At 41.0% G+C, this 24,550-nt stretch overlaps 1 protein-coding gene across 1 annotated transcript in view; it reads left to right on the top strand.

Annotated features, from left to right (window-relative positions):
• LOC131936831 (uncharacterized) overlaps positions 1–24,550 on the top strand; it is a 29,412-nt gene that overhangs the window by 3,581 nt on the left and 1,281 nt on the right. The window contains exons 3-18 of the mRNA XM_059293922.1: positions 8,499–8,549; positions 8,772–8,830; positions 8,978–9,072; positions 10,490–10,558; positions 21,175–21,229; positions 21,369–21,465; positions 21,574–21,629; positions 21,736–21,817; positions 21,930–22,035; positions 22,145–22,442; positions 22,800–22,979; positions 23,088–23,222; positions 23,336–23,509; positions 23,708–23,909; positions 24,040–24,191; positions 24,304–24,511. Coding sequence (XP_059149905.1) covers positions 8,499–8,549; positions 8,772–8,830; positions 8,978–9,072; positions 10,490–10,558; positions 21,175–21,229; positions 21,369–21,465; positions 21,574–21,629; positions 21,736–21,817; positions 21,930–22,035; positions 22,145–22,442; positions 22,800–22,979; positions 23,088–23,222; positions 23,336–23,509; positions 23,708–23,909; positions 24,040–24,191; positions 24,304–24,511 — 2,019 coding nt within the window. The remainder of the gene's footprint in view (positions 1–8,498; positions 8,550–8,771; positions 8,831–8,977; positions 9,073–10,489; positions 10,559–21,174; positions 21,230–21,368; positions 21,466–21,573; positions 21,630–21,735; positions 21,818–21,929; positions 22,036–22,144; positions 22,443–22,799; positions 22,980–23,087; positions 23,223–23,335; positions 23,510–23,707; positions 23,910–24,039; positions 24,192–24,303; positions 24,512–24,550) is intronic.

Genomic DNA, 24,550 nt, shown 5'->3' with positions numbered 1-24,550 from the left:
TGTTAGAAAAACATTAACATCATAGAAATTAAAAATCTATATGGCAATGTTTGGTTAATTTTAAATACAAATTTGTTACATTGATTATTGTTTAGTATATAGAAAAATGAATTATATATCCTACTATAATTTCAAATATTATTGTAGGAAAAGAAACCTTGAAATGGTAACGACCTTGTGCATGTGTGCTCTGGTCAGTCATAAAACAGCTTATTGAACATACATCACTGTGTACAAGAAACCTAGACTTGCGTAGATCACTGTGTACAAGAAAATCACTGTGTACAAGAAACCTAGACTTGCGTACATCACTGTGTACAAGAAACCTAGACTTGCGTACATCACTGTGTACAAGAAACCTAGACTTGCGTACATCACTGTGTACAAGAAACCTAGACTTGCGTACATCACTGTGTACAAGAAACCTAGACTTGCGTACATCACTGTGTACAAGAAACCTAGACTTGCGTACATCACTGTGTACAAGAAACCTAGACTTGCGTACATCACTGTGTACAAGAAACCTAGACTTGCGTACATCACTGTGTACAAGAAACCTAGACTTGCGTACATCACTGTGTACAACTAGCATAGACTTGCGTACATCACTGTGTACAAGAAACCTAGACTTGCGTACATCACTGTGTACAACTAGCATAGACTTGCGTACTTTAGCGTACTTTACTGTGCACAACTAGCCTAGACATGATGTTGAACGTGTATTTTCACGAAAGCCCCTGAAACCGTGTGCTCTAGCCGGTCATAAAACTGTCATAAAATCGTTTTCATCATCCCGTGAACAGTCTGCCATTATTCCGTTGGCAGTTTCCGTTACCCTATGCTTATCCGCCATAAAGTCCCGACGGTCCGGTCCGTCTCTAACCCAAACCCGTGAAGCATTACGTCAGCAGACTAACGCTCGTCGCGTCGCCAAAACTGGTGTACGGCTGTTGGCTAAAGAAGCATGTGACATTTTTATGGCCGATGATTGGGCTTGCACCTTCCCTGGCGAAGGTGGCGAATATCTGAAGGACTTAAGCTGTCGTTCCCACACTACGCTGAAACCTGGTATTAGAGCCCAAAGTTAACTGCCGTGTAATGAACGGTAGATAATAGCGTTTCGCGTTTTGGTAGTTTTTTTTTTTTTTTTAAATAAATAAAATTGGCTCTAACCCCACTCCCCCAACTGACTTTTAGTTCCTTGTATTAAAAAAACGATCAGAACCCTAGAAGTGTTCTCCCTACAGTCTCCACTGTTACCATTGATTACACCAGCCGCTGATGTTTTACAACGCATTAGTTGCCAGCCCTCGGCTAACAACACCTGAACGGGCCCAGACTGCAGACGGATTAGAACTTGTTGACACGGTCTGCTCGAGTTGATCGGCCAGTCGTTAGTTAATCCCTGCTAATCCGTTTAGTCAATCTATGTGAGTGACAGGTATCATAACGGCACTTTTAACTGGGCGGGTATCTATAACATGCAATAAACTATAGTTTGATTTCATCGATTTTAATCTGTACAAAATCTAAATGAGATACTTTATTGCCTTATCTATCCACTCGAAAACGTAATTATTGGATTAGTCTCACTTTATTGTAATTGGATAAAATGTGAATATACTATCTACGAATGTATTTTAAACGTTGTAATCAGAGTTTCTTCCAGGCATCTCTTCTCGAAGAAAGTCTACCCCCCCCCCCCCCCGAAATAGATGGATTTCATATAGTAAACATACACTTTTACTAGTGTCCGCCCCCCCCCCCCCCCGAAAAATGTTGACCGCCCCCCCCCGAAAAATGTTGACCGCCCCCCCCTTCTTTCCCCCCCCCCCCCCCCGGAGAAAAAAGTCTGGAAGAAACACTGGTTGTAATTACATGGAAATAAGTATTAGAAATATATATTTTAAAGTTCTAGTTTCAAGATTTATGTCTATCGTTCCATTCCCTTTATGTCTGTAGACTAGATGCTGACAGTTGTAGGCGTGAATACACACATAGACATCGACACACTGCAGTCTCCGATATTAGGTAACCAACCCATGTAAAAAATGCCAAAACTGTCTTGTATCTCGGTCTAGTGTAACATTGTCCGCCTCCCAGTCTGAAACGGTACTGACCAGTCCTGCTACGTACGTCATCCAGTCTGAAACGGTACTGACCAGCCCTGCTACGTACGTCATCACCTCTCTGTTAGGTGTCAGTCCTACGTAATGCTGGCATCTATCCTTGCTCCAGACGCTGGTCAGTGTGACGTCATTTCTCAGGGTAACTCACCCGTGCCGTCACGGCTGTCTAGCTAGGTGCTGTAACGGCCCTGTGCTGTATGCCGTTACCTCACCCAGACTTAGCTGACACGCGGGTACTGGCCCTCGTTACAGCTCAGTTGCCAGACGATTTATGGCTGGTAACGTACTTGGTATGTACCAGAGAATCTTCCATAGCGCCATCGTCCGTCCCAGTTAACACGTCATCATTACACAATCACGGCTGGGGCGCTGTGTCTGGTTGGGAACGATTTCATGGTCGAAAAATGTAACTTTTAGAAGGCAGGCACTGGTGATGTTTAAAGTGCCAGCCCTCTTCCACCCCCTCCCCCCCCCCCTCCCGCCCATGCTGTCAATTTATTTGTTGAACTTGTCACAGTGATATTAAATTCTAAATAATTCACTATTACTACTTAGTTTTTACTATTGTTTGATACTATTCTGACGTGAATTTAATGTGTAGTTTACACTTGGTGGTGACGATCTGTAACAATACTGGGCTGATCGGATCTTTTATTACAGAGGCTTTTCAATCAGTTCTATGAATGCTACTTTACTTCACAGTTTTCTAATTTAGAATTTCGTGTTTGGGGTGTTAAGCGTTTAACTAATCTATACATACATTGTTATTTGAAGTATTATGAAAAAGTAGGTTTAAAACATGAAAATGTAATTGCAAACCCTGGCACATTTCCCACACTTGGTAGAGGTCCTCGACCTGGGCTAGAGACGGGGGGGATATTTTTAGAACATTTGTAACCTGGCATTGCTTCCGGTAACACAAGACCCAGCTTCTAAACATGGTTACTGACCCTATTCCGGACAATTCAACTTGGGGCGTTCACCGCGGACAAAGGCCAGGTTTTCACCGGTGACTGTCACCGTCCGACCCTTGACCGATGTTAGCTTGAAGCCACTGCTGATGTTTTACAGCGACGCCTTCCCCTATATGAAAACAACAATAGCTGTTTTCCCGCTGGCTTTATTGACGGACCGACCTGACGGAAATGTAACGCCAACCGTTAGATTGGTCGCTTACAATCCGTCGCAGTTTACGGCTACTTAAAACCAAACAATCCCTATTATATAATCGCTTTTACTTTTTATATCGTCCAGACGCGAAATTTTTAACGTTCTGAACACAATGTATTGTTTTCCTGCCCAATTTATATTAAACTTTTCATTCTTTTAATCTAAAGTAAAGAATTAAAGACCCACTTCAAGCAGATGTGAACCATCGTTAATTTATGATCGCCTTAATTACAATATAAAATAGGTCCGGGGCTTTCTTCTGGAGGAGGCGTCTTATTATTTTACGATTCATCATTGTTTCTAACGACCTTGCCACCCCCACGCGACAAATATCTCAAGTAGTTTCCTCTCGACGTTTTCATCGACCATTCTACTTCTACGATGTTCTACTTGCACCTGCTTTAATATAAACTTTCCCCCATCTTTACGCGCTATTGTCTCCGACTGTACGGCATTAAATGCCGTTTACATTCCCCCACCGGTCGATACTATACAAATGGTCCATCACCGAAGCACAGCCACACGCTGGTATAGGTTTTACCTCCACCGCTGGGTGCCGTTACTCGCTTTAAAAGAATCTGTTTTTGTCACGCGTAACGCCAAGTTTGTCGCGTGCGGCCTGATGTCGTGGGGTTGTTGGCCATAGAAATGGTGCTGGGCCCAACCCGGCATGTAGGTTGACATTTATTTGTACCAGCTGTGATGGGATCAGTTATTTGACACCTGTGCTGACGGGGTGGTCTATCCGCTGACATTTCGTAGCTCAAAGCTTATGTCACGTCCACGGGTTGCATTACAAGCTCTAGTATTAATATTCTTCAAGCTCCCCAATAGCAGCTTGATTTCTTTTCGTCTTGACACGCGACCCGTTCTTACAATCGTCAGCTCATGGGGAGAGGATTTACTAACTTACTGTAAAATTACTTTGGTTTATCCTAGAAAATCATAATATTTTGTTGCTGTTTATTTTTTATTTATTTTTATCTTAGATTTGCACTGTGAGCGCTTTATTTTGTCCCAGAAAAACTTGAAGGCACGCGCCATATTTAGCATCGAAAAATCACAGGCTGAAAAATAGCCGCTAGTCACGGTTGATGTCCAGTATTAATACCCTCGACAGATGGCCCAAGATTTGGTTTGCTTTTGTAGGCAAGCGAGCCATTATAGAAGAGAGCGAGGCAACATTCCCTCTGTTTGACTAGCGTATTGTTGCATTGTTTGGTTTATGTCGCGTCCATCTCCAGCCTTTCTGTTTCACGTCATATCAAAAAGTGACCCACATGCTGGCCAGTTCTAATACTAAAAGTCGGGTTGTTGTTTTTTCATTGCGAGCCGAGTTTTTTTTTATATCCTTTTTAGTTTTAAATGAACTCAGTATTAACATTTGACACAAAACTTTTAGTAATATTTTAAGTAATCATTCATTTTTAAATCACAAAATAGTCTAATATTACTACAGTAGGGCAATTATTAAAAAAAATTATTAGTCTTTGTTAGTGTCCTATTTAATTAGGCTAGTATTAATTTCTTCTGAACAAAATTCACAGAGCCCCGGCACGAAAAAAAAAAGGTTGAATAACGTTGTTTGAACTAGTGATTAATCTCCTGCCCCGATATGATAAACTGGTGCCATTATTCTTCTCCTAGAAAACATTGTATGTGACCCTCCCATCTAAGGCCCGGACGTGAGCTCCTTTAGAACGTTCTAGTCGCCACGGTACCTGGACGTGTCCTCTCTCACATCCGCACGCCCGTTTTTTTTACATCTTTTGAAAGTGATCTGTCCTCGCTAATTCCGGCTGTTTTATTCCTTGTTGCTGACCTGAAAAAATATCAGCGCCACTTTAATGCTCCCTTTCATATCATATCATTTTTGTATTGGGTCCCTCACGTTTGTTCGGTTGTGTCCATGCTTAGAAGTTTGTGTCGAATATTTCAAACATGTTTAACATTATCTATGTCTATGTAGTCTATTCGGCTTTACTGCTTAAACTAATGTATTTTAATAAAATACCAAAATGATTGGCCATAATTCTAATGGAAATTGTTTTTCTTTCCCTACTCTTTAACTGTGTAGCCTAGTAAATATTGTCAGACTATTTTTTAGAGGAAATTTTATTTACACTTTAGAAATAAATGTCCCCCAAAATGTGTACCAGTATAGAACATTAAAAACAAATATGGTTACAGTATTTCTTTAAAAATTGTAACTTATTCATGGAAAAATCTAAAAATCGCTTATATCTCGGTGCATTGTAATGTATGTTTAAATTGAATTTTTAACATTGATTTTCTTGACAATGTCTGTGTCAGTTACTTGAGGTAAGACACGCTGTATGCAATCGTGTCTGAAACCTTGTCAGTAATTGTTACACAGATCAACATAACGCCCCATGTCACAACATACGCCACGTCATACTTGACACGCGTATCGAGAAACCTAACTACCGACCAACAAATCGAGCCAAACAGTGGGCCACACGGCTCACGATGTTATCTGCATGGCTCTACTTGAGGGGGATGCCTACATCCACGAACGCCGTGTTATCTGTAAACTGCAACTCAGAGGCCCCCAAATGTTTGGGTGAAGTGGTGGCCACTGTATCGTTATCGTGTTGCCGTCGTCCTTGGTACATTGTCTGATCGCTTTGTTTTAGTTGGCTGTCACACCTTTGTTTGGCTGGGAGATGATTGCACTAATATCTCCGTGTCGAATACGGAAATCAGGGCCCTGGTACATAATTTTATTTAGTTTCAATCGTAAATTTAAACTCTAACTCACTTGGTGAAGTTGATCATGTAAACTTCTTTTTAGATTTATCGCGATGGAGAGGTACTAATGGATTCAAAAAGTAGCATTACATATACTACATCGGATCAAAAAAGTTTAAATATAAATAAGTTATTAAATGTTTAAATTTGAAAATTCCGATTTTTAAAAATATAGACGACATGCGTATTTGAAACAAAATGTTATAACTGACGTGGTGTTCACTGTTTGTCTGCTAGTAATGAGCACCACCTGACGTCACCCTGACAAAACCTTATCAACGTCAGCAGCAGCCGGATCGTACGGTATCACAGCTAATCTCGTGTCGTGCGCTGACATAATCTCATCTAATACTCAGACTATGGTAGGCTGATACAATTTTACACGTTAACCGCTCACCCCCAATCATACCACTCCCCCTCCCTTTCAAAGTCTTCAAAGTATAAGTCATTTTTTATATTTGTTACAGACTTAAGCTCATGCGCGTGGCTCGACCAAAACTTAATGACACTGGTTTAAAAAAATGTGACCGCTCTAATGCACGTGACTATAAAGAGGGTATAGCACGTGCAGACAAATTGCGGCGAGAGGAAGTATGTCGGTGTTTACTGTAATAACACTCTGTTTTTTTAGCCCTTCACAAAACAAAATTTCCCATTGTTCACAATAACTTACTGATACACACGATGTATTGAACTGTTTCTCTCTTTGTACTTAACATTCACTCGGACAGTTTTATCTAGTTCTTACACATAAAACACATGCACCTGACAGTTACACATCAAACACATGAACCTGGCACATTAAACGCATTTACCTAACAGTTACACATGAAACAAATAATGAGGTAAAAAAAAAAGTGGCCCAGAAAATGACACCGATGACTAGGCCGCACCTGCTACTATATGAGCGCGTGTTTCTTGCCCTGCTGATTGGCTCAAAGTTTTGAATTGCACGCCATAACGAACGCTTGAGGTAAACTCGCTGTGAGGCAATGTTGGACGTGCATTCATGTCATACGTGCAGACAATAAACTGACGGGCTGTTACATTTTTAATGTACGGGGATGAATGTTGTTTTCAAATATTAATACAAATTTCAACCAGTTTTATGGCTCTGAAATTTCGCTTTAAACTCTGACGATTTATAATTGGTTTATTTTAGTGTTATGCTTGTACTCAGGTAAAAGTAGGGGAACGTTCACGTTTTTATGCCGCATTAATGGTTGAATCACTCAAATATAGTCATTTGCTTTAAGGAAGCAATAAAAACTGAGTTTAATGAGAACATGTTTGTACATTTATGGGTCACTCTATACAAAAAACTCTGCATATATATAGTCCCATAAAAATGGTTGTATATCCCGGGGGGTGGTGTTTCCCCTGTGTGAGGGCGATTCTCTGTCAGCTGCAATCTTGCCATAAACCAACACAACTCATACATTATACACAGGACAAAGGGGAAGAGGTACAGAATAAGGCTCGAGTCAATAATAGCCCACCATTGAAAAAAGCATATGCAGGATTTCTGCTTCTAATCATAGGGCGGACTGGCCCATTCTCCCAGAGACGAAGAATAACAAAGCGACTAGATTGTAGGGGTTTAGTTCTATCTTTATTGGAAATGCGATATTTCTATTGGGGAGATTGGTTCTAGTCACGTGACCGCGTTTGGAAAAATGTTAGCTATTACCGGCAACAAAGAATTCTGCGAGCTTAGAAACCAGGCTGTAGAAAGATTTTGTGATCTACTAGTAATGTTTACTTCTTGCATAGAATGTTAGAACATCACCCGTGTATATATATCTATGAAATGATCTCTCAGAGCCGACTCTACGTGTAAACAATGAATGTTCAATAGACAATCCTATCCATACGTCGTACATGATGTTATCGGTGGCTACAAATCATGGCCCACCACGACACGTTTTGTACGACAGTAGATCCTGCACGTGCTGTCACTTCATCAACGTCAGCTCACTGCTGGAATATTTAAATTTTAAGCGCTCCCTTAAACCCGAGTCAAGATCGTACATTTGATATTCACACCTGATATGGTACCTTCACAGCGTATCTGATTTAGCACAGAATAGGCCACTATATCCGCTATGGTGACTACACTATATCTGATATGGTGACTACACAAATCAGATATGGTGACTCCACTACATCTGATATGGTACATGACACTCCACGTCACCCCAAGCTGTTGCTCACACCCCGTATGTCTGTCAAGAATATTAAGTCGTCGTTTAATGCTCCATGGTTTACCCTGAACTTGATATTTTTGTTGTTCTGATCAAAGCACGATATTCAGAAACCCTAAAACGGGATTACAAATTCACAGCTATACAACCAAGAGGCCAATATAATTAAAATGTCGTCATTGTCTTGAAATGTAACATAAACCTGATCATCTTTTTGTTGTAGGTCATCTGCGAATATCGGCCTACTGGAACGTTGGCTTGCTGACTGTTCATGGTATGTACATTGGTTACCTAGATGGTCTACTTATTACACCATACAAGCACAGCTCTTGATGGGTTGGAAGGGTTGCTAGAATTATTATGTCAATCTTAGGCTTGTTCAGTTTAATGATGGGCACATAGTAGCAACCATATAACTGACCAGTAAACATGACATTAGCTATAACTGACCAGTTATGGCATTAGCTATAACAAACGTTGAATGTTTTGTCTACAGTTATCCAAGCCCGATGTTTGTCGTCCTCATGGAAATCTCACTGCGACTCGTATGTCAAGGTCAGTTTCATCATTTTTCTGTGCCTAAAGTTGACACCTTATGTTTTAAGACGTCATCATATTAAAGTATGTGATGGTCGACTTTCTATTTCTATGACTGTTAAAGTGTGTGATGATTGAATATCTAACTTGTATTTGTATATCCAGATGTCTCTGGTACCGGATGAGAGCCGCCGTACAAGATGTAAAACTTTGGTGCGGCTCAGCAGCAACAACCCGGTCTTTGATGAGAAGTTTTCTATGTGAGTACTTAAATTAAGGCTTACTGTAAAACCTTCATTGTCTCTTTATGTCGTCTTGACACCAAGTTTTCCATGTGAGTGCATAAGTTAGGCTTACTGTAAAACCTTTATTGTGTTGTTATGGCTGTTTTCACACTTAAACTTTTCTATGTGAGTACATCAGTTAGGCTTACTGTAAAACCTTCGTTGTGTTGTTATGTCTGTCTTGACACCAAGTTTTTCATGTGAGTACATCAGTTAGGCTTACTGTAAAACCTTCGTTGTGTTGTTGTGGCTGTCTTCACACTTAAACTTTTCTATGTGAGTACATCAGTTAGGCTTACTGTAAAACCTTCGTTGTGTTGTTATGGCTGTCTTCACACTTAAACTTTTCTATGTGAGTACATCAGTTAGGCTTACTGTAAAACCTTCGTTGTGTTGTTATGGCTGTCTTCACACTTAAACTTTTCTATGTGAGTACATCAGTTAGGCTTACTGTAAAACCTTCGTTGTGTTGTTATGGCTGTCTTCACACTTAAACTTTTCTATGTGAGTACATCAGTTAGGCTTACTGTAAACCTTCGTTGTGTTGTTATGGCTGTCTTCACACTTAAACTTTTCTATGTGAGTACATCAGTTAGGCTTACTGTAAAACCTTCGTTGTGTTGTTATGGCTGTCTTCACACTTAAACTTTTCTATGTGAGTACATCAGTTAGGCTTACTGTAAAACCTTCGTTGTGTTGTTAAATCTGTCTTTAGAGTTTGTTTTCCATGTGAGTACACCAGTTAGGCTTACTGTAAAACCTTTACTGTGTCTTTATGTCTGTCTTTACACCAAGTTTTCCATGTGAGTACACCAGTTAGGCTTACTGTAAAACCTTTACTGTGTCTTTATGTCTGTCTTGACACCAAGTTTTCCGTGTGAGTACGTAAGTTAGGCTTACTGTAAAACCTTCATTGTGTCTTTGTGTCTGTCTTTAGACTTAAAGTTTTCTACTGAATATTTCAGTTAGGCACACTTAGAATCTTACCTGTGTCTTTATTATGTCTTTACAATTTGTTTGTCTTCAAATACCTTTTAAAGTTTCCCATGTGGTCTATAATTAAAGGTAAATGTAACATCCATATAGCTCCATACTTGTGTATGTGTGTTATTCGCTATTTCTTGTGTATGTGTGTTAGTCAAACAACTTTATAAGCCCCTACTGTGTTTGTCTTCACATATCTTTTAACCTGTTTGACATGTAGTCTCTAATTAAAGGTAAATGTAACAATGCTATAACTCGTTTCGTCTGTATGTATGTTAGCTCCCTACTGTGTTTGTCTTCATGCTATACTGTGTTTGTCTTCATGCTATACTGTGTTTGTCTTGCCATACCTTGTACATTGTGTGACAACCCCCTGACACCGCCCACCTAACCATATCGTGTCTAACAGGGAAATTCTAGAAGAGGACCGTAAAAAACGTCTGCTCATCTCCGTCTGGCACAAGGACCAGAACAATGGGTGAGTCTTTAACCTTAACGACCTGACCGTTTGTTTTACAATCTCAACTATTGACGTGTTTCACCTGACCGTTTGTTTCAACCTCCCAACTATTGACGTCCTGTCTTTCACGTCCTCTATGTTATTGGACCACCGTTCCCATCATTAAGGTGTATTAGATGTTTAGAAACCATCAGTTTAAACACGAACAATTGCCACCACCAACGATGAAGGCTACCAGTGTATTCAGTGATCATGTCAGCGAGTCTGGCTATGTAGAGCAGTATGTATAGGAGGACCAAGGAGAGGTGTATTGTGGGGAGCAACGGTCAACTCAGACCCGTGAACTAGGTGCGAGACACCCGGGAGACGGGAGGAAACGGTTCTCACGCGGGGGCCATCTGTTGGAGGGTGGGGACACATTTCATACTTCGTCATTGTTACACTGGACAAGGAAAATATACACCAGCAGGCTTGTGTTTACTCATCGAAAATTTCATCCAGTCAACAATTGGACAGAGGAAAAACATAGTTTGTGTACCACCGGCATATGGATTCTCACATCGTTAGACTGTGGGGCTGGCATGAAATAAAATATAATGTAAACTGCCATCTGCTTTTTTTTTTGTAATAACATGCATGTAGTAGTATGTAGTATTTCGGGGGTGGGGATGTATTTAGGCATTAGTCACACACAAAAATCAGCTTCCTACATATTTTCTATTTACACATTATATATTATCTTCTATATAGCTTAAGCCAAGAGTTGATCACAATACCAATCGAATGCTTATTGTAACACAACTTACACAAATAACTTGCTTTGTGGAACTTAACTCTAAATTATAACTGGTTCTTTTACTTAATCCTGAAATCATTTCTTTCCACTTGGCACATGTTAAAAAATAAAAGGGTGTGGGGGGGGGGGGGGGTTTAAAGTGTTTCCTGTTGCAGATTTTAAATATGTCAATTAATTAGCAAACTCTCCAAGTATTTCTGAATGTTGAATGAATGGGATCCTATGCACGGTAATCTTAGTTAAAGTACCCCCTGTCCACGGTGACCTACACGAAAACACCTTGACGAAGAGAACACAGCACTCGAGCTGTGGGAAGAATGCCTCTTCAGCCTTTCAATAGATCACTTAGCATTGTCCTGCCTTCTATTGTCCGGGTACATCGCATGCCAGCTCACGGTTCGAATCCACTGGACCATCGTTCAGCATCCAACTTTAAACCTTGCCGTGTTGGTGTGACCACTTCACTTCCCATGATGGACGTGTACTTATTGAAGAAAACGGCCAGTTGGTAGCTTTATATCTGTAGTGGACATAATCTCTCGCTTCTTTATGTAATACTTTGTAAAATCCATGCTTATTTTTTTTTTCTTCACGTAATAGTGCTCGTATTTTATTTCTATTCTACAACATCCTTTAAGAAAGAAACCTCTAGATCGTGGGTTTTCTAGAACCGTAATATTCGGTGCGAGTGTCGCTTTGAGGTGTCAGGGCTACTTGAAAGATTTGATAATTGAGCCGTAGATTGGGGGTTATGACCGAGAGAATAATGTATTGTTGACTTCTCTCACGGTCCTCGTACAGTGGTTTTGTTGGTCCACTAATGACACATAGTCATTACATGGAACAGTGCATCATTGGCTTGTGTTGGGTTAGAGTCTTCCTCATTGTCTTTACACTGTAGCTACCCGAAATATATGACATTAAAGATGTTTGAAGATGGGATCTGACAACACAAGTGGTTTCTATTAATACGATGTATCGAATTATGCGAGCGTACATGGTTTCTATTGATATGATGTATCGAAATATGCGAGCGTATATGGTTTCTGTTGATATGATGTATCGAAATATGCGAGCGTATATGGTTTCTATTGTTATGATGTATCGAAATATGCGAGCGTATATGGTTTCTATTGTTATGATGTATCGAAATCTGCTAGCATATGATGGTGAGAATGTGAAGCTAATTAGTTTCTGTTATCACCTTGATTCCCACCGTGATGCGCGCCCGTTAGCTTGTTCCCACGATATTAGTTCAGGTACCTGCCATGCCAACACAAACTAGACACTGCTCACCCGATGTGTGTCCAATTACAGGAGGGAACTAGATGGCTAGACGTGAACTAAGTAGCGGCAAACGGTCCCCCACCCCGGGTTAATCAGGAAACAATGAGAGGGGCCGCAGTGGGTGTCAGTGTGAGACGCCCTGCGTGAGGTCGCTGCCACATCGATTAGCTCTTACATGTCAATTTGGTGAGCAGCACGCAGTCCCTGCTCATGTGGTCATACATGTGAGGTGGGGTGATTTACCGTAACTCACGGTTTTGATGAGTTATCGATATATTTTTTTAATCACCATAGTGAAATTGGGTTTACTTAATTAGGTGAACATGGAAAGGTTTGAAATAAATAGCTAATGGAATATAAGCAGTTACGGGAATGTACCAGTTTATACACTTTTGTTTCTATTGCATGTTTAATCCGTTGACTGCGTACGGACGATTAATCTTAGAATATTACTTTGTTAAGGTATAATTGCCGGTTCGCATTTAATTTAACACAAAGAGTTTATGCAACGTGTAAGTGATATGTGGCATGCACTTGCATCTATATGGTACCGTGCGTCTATATGGGCCCATATGGGCCCGTGCATCTATATGGGCCCGTGCATCTATATGAGCCCGCGTATCTATTTGAGCCCATATGGGTCTGTGCATCTATATGGGCCGTGCATCTATATGAGTCGATGCATGTATATGAACACGTGTATCTATATGGGCCCGTGCATCTATATGAGCCCATATGGGACCGTGCATCTATATGAGCCCATATGGGACCGTGCATGTATATGAAAACGTGCATCTATATGAGCCCGTGTATCTATATGAGCCCATGCATCTATATGAGCCCGTGTATCTATATGAGTCCATGCATGTATATGAACACGTGCATCTATATGGGCCCGTGCATCTATATGGGCCCGTGCATCTATATGACCATCTCTATTAACCTGTATATAACATGACATATCCTTGCTACAGTGGAGTCATGTAGTGGTGTAGGCTCGTGTCATCCTACAATAGATGATCTATATGACCATCTCTATTAACCTGTATATAACATGACATATCCTTGCTACAGTGGAGTCATGTAGTGGTGTAGGCTCGTGTCATCCTACAATAGATGATCTATATGACCATCTATATTAACCTGTATATAACATGACAGAGCCTCACTACAGTGGAGTCATATAGTGGTGTAGGCCCGTGACATCCTACAATAGATGTTCTATATGATCATCTATATTAACCTGTATATAACATGACAGAGCCTCACTACAGTGGAGCCATGTAGTGGTGTAGACTCGTGTCATCCTACAATAGATGATCTATATGACCATCTATATTAACCTGTATATAACATGACAGAGCCTCACTACAGTGGAGCCATGTAGTGGTGTAGACTCGTGTCATCCTACAATAGATGATCTATATGACCATCTATATTAACCTGTATATAACATGACAGAGCCTCACTACAGTGGAGCCATGTAGTGGTGTAGACTCGTGTCATCCTACAATAGATGATCTATATGACCATCTATATTAACCTGTATATAACATGACAGAGCCTCACTACAGTGGAGCCATGTAGTGGTGTAGACTCGTGTCATCCTACAATAGATGATCTATATGACCATCTATATTAACCTGTATATAACATGACAGAGCCTCACTACAGTGGAGCCATGTAGTGGTGTAGACTCGTGTCATCCTACAATAGATGATCTATATGACCATCTATATTAACCTGTATATAACATGACAGAGCCTCACTACAGTGGAGCCATGTAGTGGTGTAGACTCGTGTCATCCTACAATAGATGATCTATATGACCATCTATATTAACCTGTATATAACATGACAGAGCCTCACTACAGTGGAGCCATGTAGTGGTGTAGACTCGTGTCATCCTACAATAGATGATCTATATGACCATCTATATTAACCTGTATATAACATGACAGAGCCTCACTACAGTGGAGCCATGTAGTGGTGTAGACTCGTGTCATCCTACAATAGATGATCTATATGACCATCTATATTAACCTGTATATAACATGACAGAGCCTCACTACAGTGGAGCCATGTAGTGGTGTAGACTCGTGTCATCCTACAATAGATGTTTACACCAGCAGGTCTATGTTGGTCCAGGTCCTCTACAACGTCGCCATTGTTTTGACACCGTCTCACGCGTGTTGACCTCGCCTCATACAGGTAGATTACACGCGAGCGTGTCATGTCTGTTGACTTACATATGTACCAGAGAAGGGAATATGGACACATTAAACACGGAACTAAGTCCCGAATGATACCCCGACTGACATTGATTTGTTGATATACAAATATACCAGACATAGGACACCCGAACATGACTCCTGCTTATAAACCCATATTTCTAACAAAGCTGACATTGATTTATTGAAAAACTTTTTTTACTGAGATGTCTGAAATATAGTTTTGATATCTTTTCCATTCATATTTTGCCATGTAATACCAACGTTTGCAGCTGACATGCTTTTGTTATTACCCGACCATCTGAACGTTTCAGACATTGCCGTAGACTTGGTTTTTCTAAATCACACAAATACATGTCAGCTTTTATTAGATACTGCTATTGTTTTAAACTTCTTTAGACAGCCGTATTTTTGTTTATTCTTATGTGTATCTTGTCGCACTGACAGTCTAAGAGTTCGAAATATATATGAGGTTCAGATACTTCTCTAGAATATTGATTAAAGGAGAACGAATAGATGAAATTAGTGTATTCATGTAGGATTTTTTTTTAATACTGTAATGAAAGAAATAATTTAGAGAGTAAATACAGGAACAAATTCTTGAAATCAAATAGACAAAGTCGAATAGTTCATATGTGGAACTTTCTAGATTTGTTTCGTTAGTTAATTATTATGTCATTAGTACTAATAGTTCATGATTAAATGGACCAATGGTTTTCTAAATGTGTAAACAGATGCATGCTTCTCTCCATCCCCCGTTACCTCACATCTACGCCCCACAACCCTCACCCAGCCAGGCTGAGTTCCACACAATGGTCACTATTGTACATCAGCATGCTCGCGCTTGTCACATGCGCGTGCCGACCCACCGATGGGCGTGTCGTTTTAAGCCCCGCCTCTCTTTCCGATTGACCGCCTACGAGTCGATCCGAATCTCTTTATTTTGTTGCGTAATGAGACACGCGTGTCTAAATAAGCCCCGCCTCCCCGTCAAATGAAGCGGATACCCGGAGGGTTTTTATTGACCGGAGCCCACAACAGAGGCCATTCAGCCTGCAATCTGCCTCTAGCGCTGACCCACCGTGAGAGATCAGTTTAGTAGTCGACCAGTTGATCAACTCAGTCTGTGGCAGGACGTATATTTTCACTGGATATTTTACCTTGTCGACTTGGATACCCAGCTTGGATTTTATTCTCTTACTGTGCTTCTATTACGGACTTTAGCTGGTGCTTTATACTTCAATGGTAAGTCGTTTATTTACATTTGGACTCGTCTCTTACCTCTTCGTTAGTTATCTAGTTCTTTCGTAATTGTAATCTTTATTAGATATATTTTTGTACTAGTTAATCAATATTAGTATAATATAGTATATATAATATTAGTATGTATGCAACTTTATAGTTCAAATGCCACCGACTGTACACATGAAATAATCTTCACTAAAGCCTTTAATCAGATTCTCAAAACTTGTGCATGTCTTGAAACCTGAACGCGATTAATGTTTATAAGTGTAGTCTGTCGATATGAAATTCTACTATTGGTTTACCCGTGCACCCGTCTCTAGAGTCCTATATTAGATCTGCTGTAGCACTACTAATTTAACCATTTAGAAAAAAACTAGAAAATCCTTTTTCAATCTTAGACTTTAGGACACCCCCCTTCCCCCGCCCCCCCCCCCCCCCCCCCCCCCCAAATACTCAGGACATCCCTCCCTCAACTTTCATGTTTATTTCCCCATTTAAAAACTTTGTCAATTTTTCGTAAGCTTCTAAATTTCCTAAAAAAAAAGGATGCTGCTATAATTAGGCCCAAATCGCCTACATATGTACCAGCAAACAAACGTATAAAATCCCAAGCCAGCAAGTAGTCGCGAGTTTCTCACGGTCCATCCCACTACAAGTTTATTATTGACACAGTTTATTGCCCTGTCCCTGTCTTCAGATCTCCGTCCCCGACCCTGCAGTAAAGCAGTAAATCTCAAGGGCTATTTACGTTACAGTCCACTGGACACGAGCGCCACACAAAACACTAGGCCCATTCATCCGGCACTATAGACCATTACCTCACCGCTGGTCATTATACCACGCTGATGGTCAGCCCACTGCTGGGAGAAGCGAAAAAAATTTGCCTCTACTTCACGCAAGATGGTGTTGTATAGAGGGGAAAAAGTTTCATGTGGAGCAGTGGCATAATCTTTAAGTAGATAGAAAAAATTAAATCGGCTTCATACGTCATGACATGGCCTAAGGCAAAAATGTTGTCCTTATATTGTGTGGACCACATCTCGTTTTAAACCTTTTCAGATGTCAACCCATTCCGTTTTTTCAGAATTAAATTGGGCCATTGTTTGATTAGAAACTGTCAGTGAAACAATGTCCAGAAACTAAGATTGAATTTTAAAATGTAGATGTAAACAAGCAGAACCTTTGTGGCAGTTGGGGTGTTTGTAGAGGGTAAGCTGGGCATGCCGTGAACAGACCGTACGGTACACAGACCGACTGAAGCCACGGTGACAACTAGCTCTCGGCCGACCGCCGCACCATTGTCCGGGGACGTGTTGGCTCCTTCTCGTGTTCTCGATGAGCTTTTCTCTTTTGTTGGGGCCGGCCTGACCGCGCAATGTTTTTGTTTTGGTCACCATTCAGCTGCAGCCCCCAGTGTAGACAACATTTCTGTCTGCTACTCGACATCCACGTCTTTTATACACGATTCTTTCCATGCCTTACTTGACGTCGCGTTGCTTGGCAACTGTGAGTCCACTGTAAGATTCGAACCCTTATTCTCGCGACCTTCACACTGGGTCCGAAACAGTGGCCGGTCAACATTTGTGTTGAGCCAACACTTTGGGGCAAGATTTCACGTCCAGGGGTGAGCGGATGGAATCGATGTGCTGACCGTAAGATGGCGTACACAAGTGGTTGATTACGTCCCTTGATGTCCTTCTTATTACATGGGTTATTTTTATGGTGGGATAATAAAATCTACATGGGGGAGGGGGGGGGGGGGATTATAGGGCTTATTAACTTATTCTAGGCTTATCAATTCTTCGTTTGTTCTATCGTTATAATAAAGGCTTCAAAGTTTCTAGAGAGCAACCATGTGACCTTGATAGACATGCTCTGTAATAAATCTAGGCTAGATATTTTAGTTTGTGCTGATGTAACATCACGCTCTCCTGATCACTGTCGTTGATTGCTAATGAATTTCTCCCATTGATTTTCTGACCACCCGACTCAAGTACCGCATGCTTGTAGTTTTTTGATGTTTCAAGTTGTCTGAGTCGCATGCAAATGTGTAGCACCGTGAGCACGGAGTGGTGTCTGAAGAGTGCAGGAGTGTCGGCGGTGTGACGGTGGTCTTTGAGACATAACCGTGAGTGGTCAGCACGTAATGAGTCGAGTAGAACCACCCGCGCTACTCGCTGCCACTTGACCGCTCTTCAGACATCTATGTCCGAGCCTAGTGCCGGCCTTAAAGGGGAGGGGCAACTCACATGTACTCCAGCTATCTTACACAACGTCATTTACATATTCACTCGGCATGCACTACTCTAATGTACTCAACCGCTTCTCACAAGTTTGATATTAAAATAAAATAGGCGGCACATTTTAATACAAAAAGGGTATGATTGAAAACTTGAAAAGGCTTGAAGCATACAATCAACCAGACTTGCTTATCTAGTGGTTTGTACTTGAGCTCCCTACTCTATACAGCAACTGCTGCCCATATTCCTTTGTCTGGATTATCCCCCTTTCGTGTAGTGTACCCTATGATGTTTCTAAAGACCAACTGTTGCTGATACCCCTTTGTTATGTACTAAATTAAGTCCTCTTTGTAAGAAATAGTTTTTTTCATTTAAAAAAAAACTCGACTGTTGCTCATACCCGCAGGTGGTTGCGTCCCTAGAGCCACTCACACAGTTTGATCGACCCACTCACGCAGTTTTAAATTTCCCGGTACGTCCGCTTGAATGAACCGATACACGGGCGACAGGTGCAGACGCGGCAAGGAGACCTGGTTTCCTTGATGCGTGCCGCTCTCTGTCCGGGCTGGCTTTAACACCTAATAAGTTAGCCAACTTCAATCCGGGATTAACATAAATTCGCACGCATTCGGGTACTTTGGTGTTTCCCCGTTTCAAGCTCAATTCGGACATTTTAAATCCATGGCTTTGACCTTTAACATTCGGACGGTTCCACCACCCCTCCCCTTTTACTCTCCAGCCTTTAAAAACTGTGGACAAACAATGTAGCTGCAACGCTTGGTTGGGTGTAAAGTGTTGATAGTCAGCTAGTTGGGACTGTTTGAATGAACAAATTTATGAAAGTTGGTCCCGGCGTGTGTCTCCCCCATTGTCCTATCTTAGCGTCAACTCGTCCTCTTCATGTTCTGTCAAACATCAACAATAACAGCCCGTCCCCCGGGTCAGTCTCAGGTCAGACCCAGCAACAGATGTGCACCGTCTCCTTCATACTCGACTTTACCACTTGATGCACACAGGCAATTTTCTAAAGGTTGTGCTAGAAATAAATTAAATAATCTAACCGTCACCCAAACATCATCTCTACAGCAAGTCTAGGTTTTTAAATCTCTCATAGAATCTACATACTCGGGTTTTTTTTTCATATATTTTTGTTTTAAATTGCAACATCGTAATATGCAAACTTCCAACATGTAAAAAATCCCAACCACCAAGTCCTTATAAATACAAGTTTGAGATAATTTCCTTGTTTGATTACAAGCCGCCCTATAAACAAGTCCACCCCTTTACGCGAACCGCCGTTAAGCGAGCGAGCCGATCTTTTTCTTCCCAGCGTCGCCATCGCGACAAGCACCTGTTGTGTGCGCGTGTCAAGCGCCCCGATACTCTTATTGTGGGACCTTTTCTGTGAGTCCAATTTGAAATGGGGGGATTCAAATCCTGACCAATCAAACGCTGGCTTATTTCCTGACAACAGGTTGTACCGAGAATAGCTTGTCTGTGTTGATATTTTGGTTGTACAGTCGGTGGCCATGTTCTTATACCTGGATATAGTACCAAGGAATGGATTATGATATGATGCTTGTTTTTTCTTTAGGTCTCTTCACAATGTGTTTGTTGTGTTTGAACTGAAATGTGTTGAAGATTCTCTATTGGATAACTACAGTAAACCATCACCATGAGGGTATTCACTTGTCTGTCTCGCAACACGTCCATCGCACTGGACAGCTCACACAAGAGCACTAGCCTTATCTCCAAGTTCAACTTCAAACAGAAGAAAAGGCGATCTGGTCCTTACAACAAGCGGCCTACTACCCCACCCAGGGGAGTGGAGAAGGAGATGGATGAAAACACGCCACCAGCCGGCCACAGATACATTGCTGCCAAGGGGCGGCCAGCACTGACTGAAAACAACTACTCTCCTATGCAGAAGAAGTCGTCAACTTCAGCATCCCAGTCTAGAATGGTGAGCCGTCGTCTGAGCTCCCACCCTCTCCCACCCATCCCATCCAACCCAGTGAACGAGTGCGATCCCGATTACCTCCCCCACTCACACGTATGTTCCCCACTCCGGGAAGACAACTCTCAGGACACCACAACCATCTCTGTGGGTATCTACGACCTGCCCATGACGCCACAGAGACGTCGCTATGAAACCATGGAGTCTATGGACATGTCCTCGCCTACATGTGTCTCCCAACAAAGCTGTGATTACGTTTTTCCTAGAGCACAACACTTCACCCAGAGCTGTGTTAAAAGTGATAGCAATTCTGTGATAACCAACATTAAGCCTGTCAATTCTTTCAACGAAGCCTTTGTTCAAAGCACTGGTAGCCTTCCACATAGGACAGTTAGTGGTGTTGCCATCAGTACAGTGTCTACAAGTGTCAACTGTCAAATGGACACCTCGTATAACCAGTGCAGTCACATTGACTCATCGTCTCAGTATATAAACGTGGACACCTCTTCCCAGTACAATAGTATAGACACATCCTCCCAAGTGATCAATGTGGACACATCCTCCCAATACACAATCATCGACACATCATCACAATACAACACTATAGACACATCATCACAATACATCAGTGCAGACACATCATCACAATACATCAGTGCAGACCCAACTTCCCAGTATACAGTTACCAACTCAACACAAGACTCCCTGTCCACAACACAATACGAGCCAACAAATGGACTCACTGGGCTGTGTAACGACTACTACAACGTGTCTAGACTCAATAGCTTTAGAGCCAATGTGATACAAACCTCTGACCCCTATGATTCTCTTGAGGAGGAAGACACTATGATTGATGTTGAGCATGTTTCTGATTCCAGAGCCTCTGAGTTCTTAGGCTGTATGTCTTTTGGTGTCCAGAGTCTTCTCAAGAAGGTAGGCTTTCAAACCCGTTGTTTCTCTAGCAGATAGTATACTACACACATGCATATTTCTGTCCTAATCAGCTTTAAAGAACTATAATTTCACCCTGTTAAGATATTTGTAATTGATGTAAACCAATGTGTTTTGATAGGATCTGGATGGCTGGTACTACCTGTTGACAGAGGAAGTGGGCAGGAAAAAACACCTACAAGCCCATACAAACACCAAACCTGTACTCACTGCTAGAAGTAAGTTCTATAAGATAACATCTAACTCTTCAATGGAAAGGGAAATAACTTGCTTTTTTTAATGTCTTTAATAGTCTGGTTAGTATAAACTATTTTCTCTTATTTCAGGTCATCAAAATATCCCACAATTGAACAAAGTAGTTGATGGTCTTGAAAGAATTATGGTAGGTACCTTTGAAATCAATTATCAACTTATAAAAGATGAAACATTTGTTAATTATACACACGTATTTTGAAATGAAATCAATTAATTTTGTTTGAACATTTTAGATTTCAGTCCAACGTGGCAAAAATGGATTTGGATTTTCTTTTGTTGGTGAATTCCCCCCTAGAGTTGGGCGTGTTGATAGAGGTAAAGAACCTTTTATCTTTTGTTTTTACATCAAATAAAATGAAATAATAAAAAATTCTTGACTTCCCTGACACAAAAACATGTATCTAATTATTATAATTCAATTTTCCAGCATCCCCAGCAGAGCAGGCAGGCATCAAGAAAGGCGACATGGTGGTCAAAATCAATGGTCAAAATGTTTCACGCTCAACATGTGAAGGTGTTGCCCACTTGGTCAAGTAAGTTTTTTTCTTGACTATATCCAGCCAATTGTAGTGTCCACAACTAATAGACCAACAAAAGAATTCTGGATGGTAAAATTAATTAATTGTTACTTTTTGTTATCAGGAAAATGAACTCAAACTCTCTAACACTGGAACTACAGAGAGACCATGTGGTCAGCAGCACTATAGAGGTCACTGCTGTGAAGGGCAGGCACCCACACAACCCCTCACCCTACAACAAGAGGGGGGTGGGAACCTCCACCGACCACTTGTATGAGAGCATCACAGACTCGGAGCAGCTGAAAGAGAACTGGGTTGATGGGGTCAGCCAGGAGTTTGATGATGAGACAGTCTACTCACAGCATCACAACCCCAACATGCCTGGCATCACAAGCACGCCACGCGCTTACCTGGGCCAGAAGGTAACATTCTTTTCTCATTATTTTATTCAACTCACTTATTTTAAGCTTACCTGGGCCAGAAGGTAACATTCTTTTTTCATTATTTTATTCAACTCACTTTAAATTTAAATGAATCTCCCCAACTTTCATACACTAAAGAGCACCATGGCCCAGTCCCAATTTACTTTCTCCTGTAAATGTAAGCTAATGTCCCCACGTTTGATCAATTACAGAGCACCATGGCCCAGTCCCAATTTACTTTCTCCTGTAAATGTAAGCTAATGTCTGGTTTGATCAATTACAGAGCACCATGGCCCAGTCCCAATTTACTTTCTCCTGTAAATGTAAGCTAATGTCCCCACGTTTGATCAATTACAGAGCACCATGGCCCAGTCCTCTCGTCCAGTCAACAAACATGAATCCATCCACCGCCTGATGTCCTTAGAGCTGGACTACATTGACTTCATGCATTATGGCATTGAGAGATTCTCCAGACCTCTAAGACATTGTATAGTCTCTGCTCATCAACACATGACCATCTTTCAAAATGTTGAGAAGGTAAATATTGATCTGTTTTTCTTTTAAATCATTGTAAAAAATGTTCAACCTTAGAATGATGAAAGTTAAATGAACGTTTGATCAATGTATATCTTTGCTTCCCTCTAGCTTGTGACGATATCAGAGTACCACATCAAACAAATGCAGGAGAACAACTCATCAGTGGACTCTGACACTGAAGACTCTCAGTCTGGTGAAAGTGGCATCTTCCCCAACTCCGTGGCTCTTATTTACCAATCTAAGGTAGGTACATTTGTGGTGGCTTCTCGCTCTCTATCTTTTTCTATACAATTTATACAGTCATGAACAAGAAATATTACCTTCAGCTGTTAACTGTTTGATCTTTTGTTGTACAGATCCACATGTTGTGTCAAGCCTATGAGACCTATGCTAATGGACTCATCAGATCTAACGACCTGTTGCGGGAGCTCAGGAAAAACAAAGATTTTATGAGCTTTGTTAAGGAGTCATCCATTGATGAAGGCCAAGGTCATCCATCTATCAGTGCTTTTATCAATAGGCCAGTACAGGTAGGACAGAGTTTTTTTTCTTATTTGAAATATGGGTTTTAAAGTATAAATATAATTATTTTTTATAGTTGTGTGAATGAAATCTATAATTTGTTTTCCTTCTTACATATCTAAGAGCTGTAATTTATACTGTAAAAACCGTCTTTGAAATCTTTGTGTGAAACCATCTATAATTGCTGTGTTTTTTTTTCTTTCTAGCACATCCAAGAGCTGTATGGAGTTTTGAGTGAAATCTTCCAAGCCACACCCCTACACAGCACAGACTTTGCCATGCTGCAGCAGATAGTGATCAAACTGTCCCAGTGTGTGACCGCCATCACAGGGCTGAGTTCAGCTGGTCGGGTCCAGAGCTTTGACTCTCTCACATCATCCCAGGGCCGTAGCCAGGCCAACAGCAGTGGTGAGTAGCGTCAAGTTACTGCCGTACTTAAGTCAAACTCAAGTTACTGCTTACAATCATGTATTAATACTCTAACATGCAGCTTTATTGTCATGCTTAAATAAACCAAGAAATTTGTATTTGCCTACAGATAAAGGAAGTTTAGCATCACTGACATCATGTTCATCCGTTGAAGCAGAAGTGAATCCACCTTTGTTGCCCAGTAGTGCTGCTTCTGTCAGGTCTATAAACAGGGATGTTATGCGTATTCAAGAGAGACTTGTGTTTGCTCCTAACGTGCCGGTAAGTTTTGTGCATCAACCACTTTTCTTGTGTCGTGTGTTGTAAAAAAATTCTTCAAAATCATAATAGAAATGTTTATCCTGCATTACATTAATGTTTTTTTATATTTTAGACCTTTGAGTTGTGCCAAGAAACAAGACATCTGATTTACCAAGGCAAGATCTACAGGTGTAACAAAGATTCCTGGTTCAAATCCCAGCTTCTCCTCTTCACTGACCTGCTGCTGATTGTGGATGAAGATGCAGATGGCTCTCTAATTGTGTCCAGGAGCCCTATTTACGTCCAAGATATCATTGGAATGGAAGTTGACAGAAATTATGGTACATTTATTTTCTTCTATTTTTATTTCAATTACAAAA

This window comes from Physella acuta, unplaced genomic scaffold (assembly GCF_028476545.2).
Source record: "Physella acuta isolate Inbredline_101_S28 unplaced genomic scaffold, ASM2847654v3 ptg000189l, whole genome shotgun sequence".
In the NCBI taxonomy this organism is placed as follows: domain Eukaryota; kingdom Metazoa; phylum Mollusca; class Gastropoda; family Physidae; genus Physella; species Physella acuta.
The sequence above is the reverse complement of the archived record's forward strand: the minus strand, read 5'-3'. Positions and strand labels throughout refer to the sequence as shown.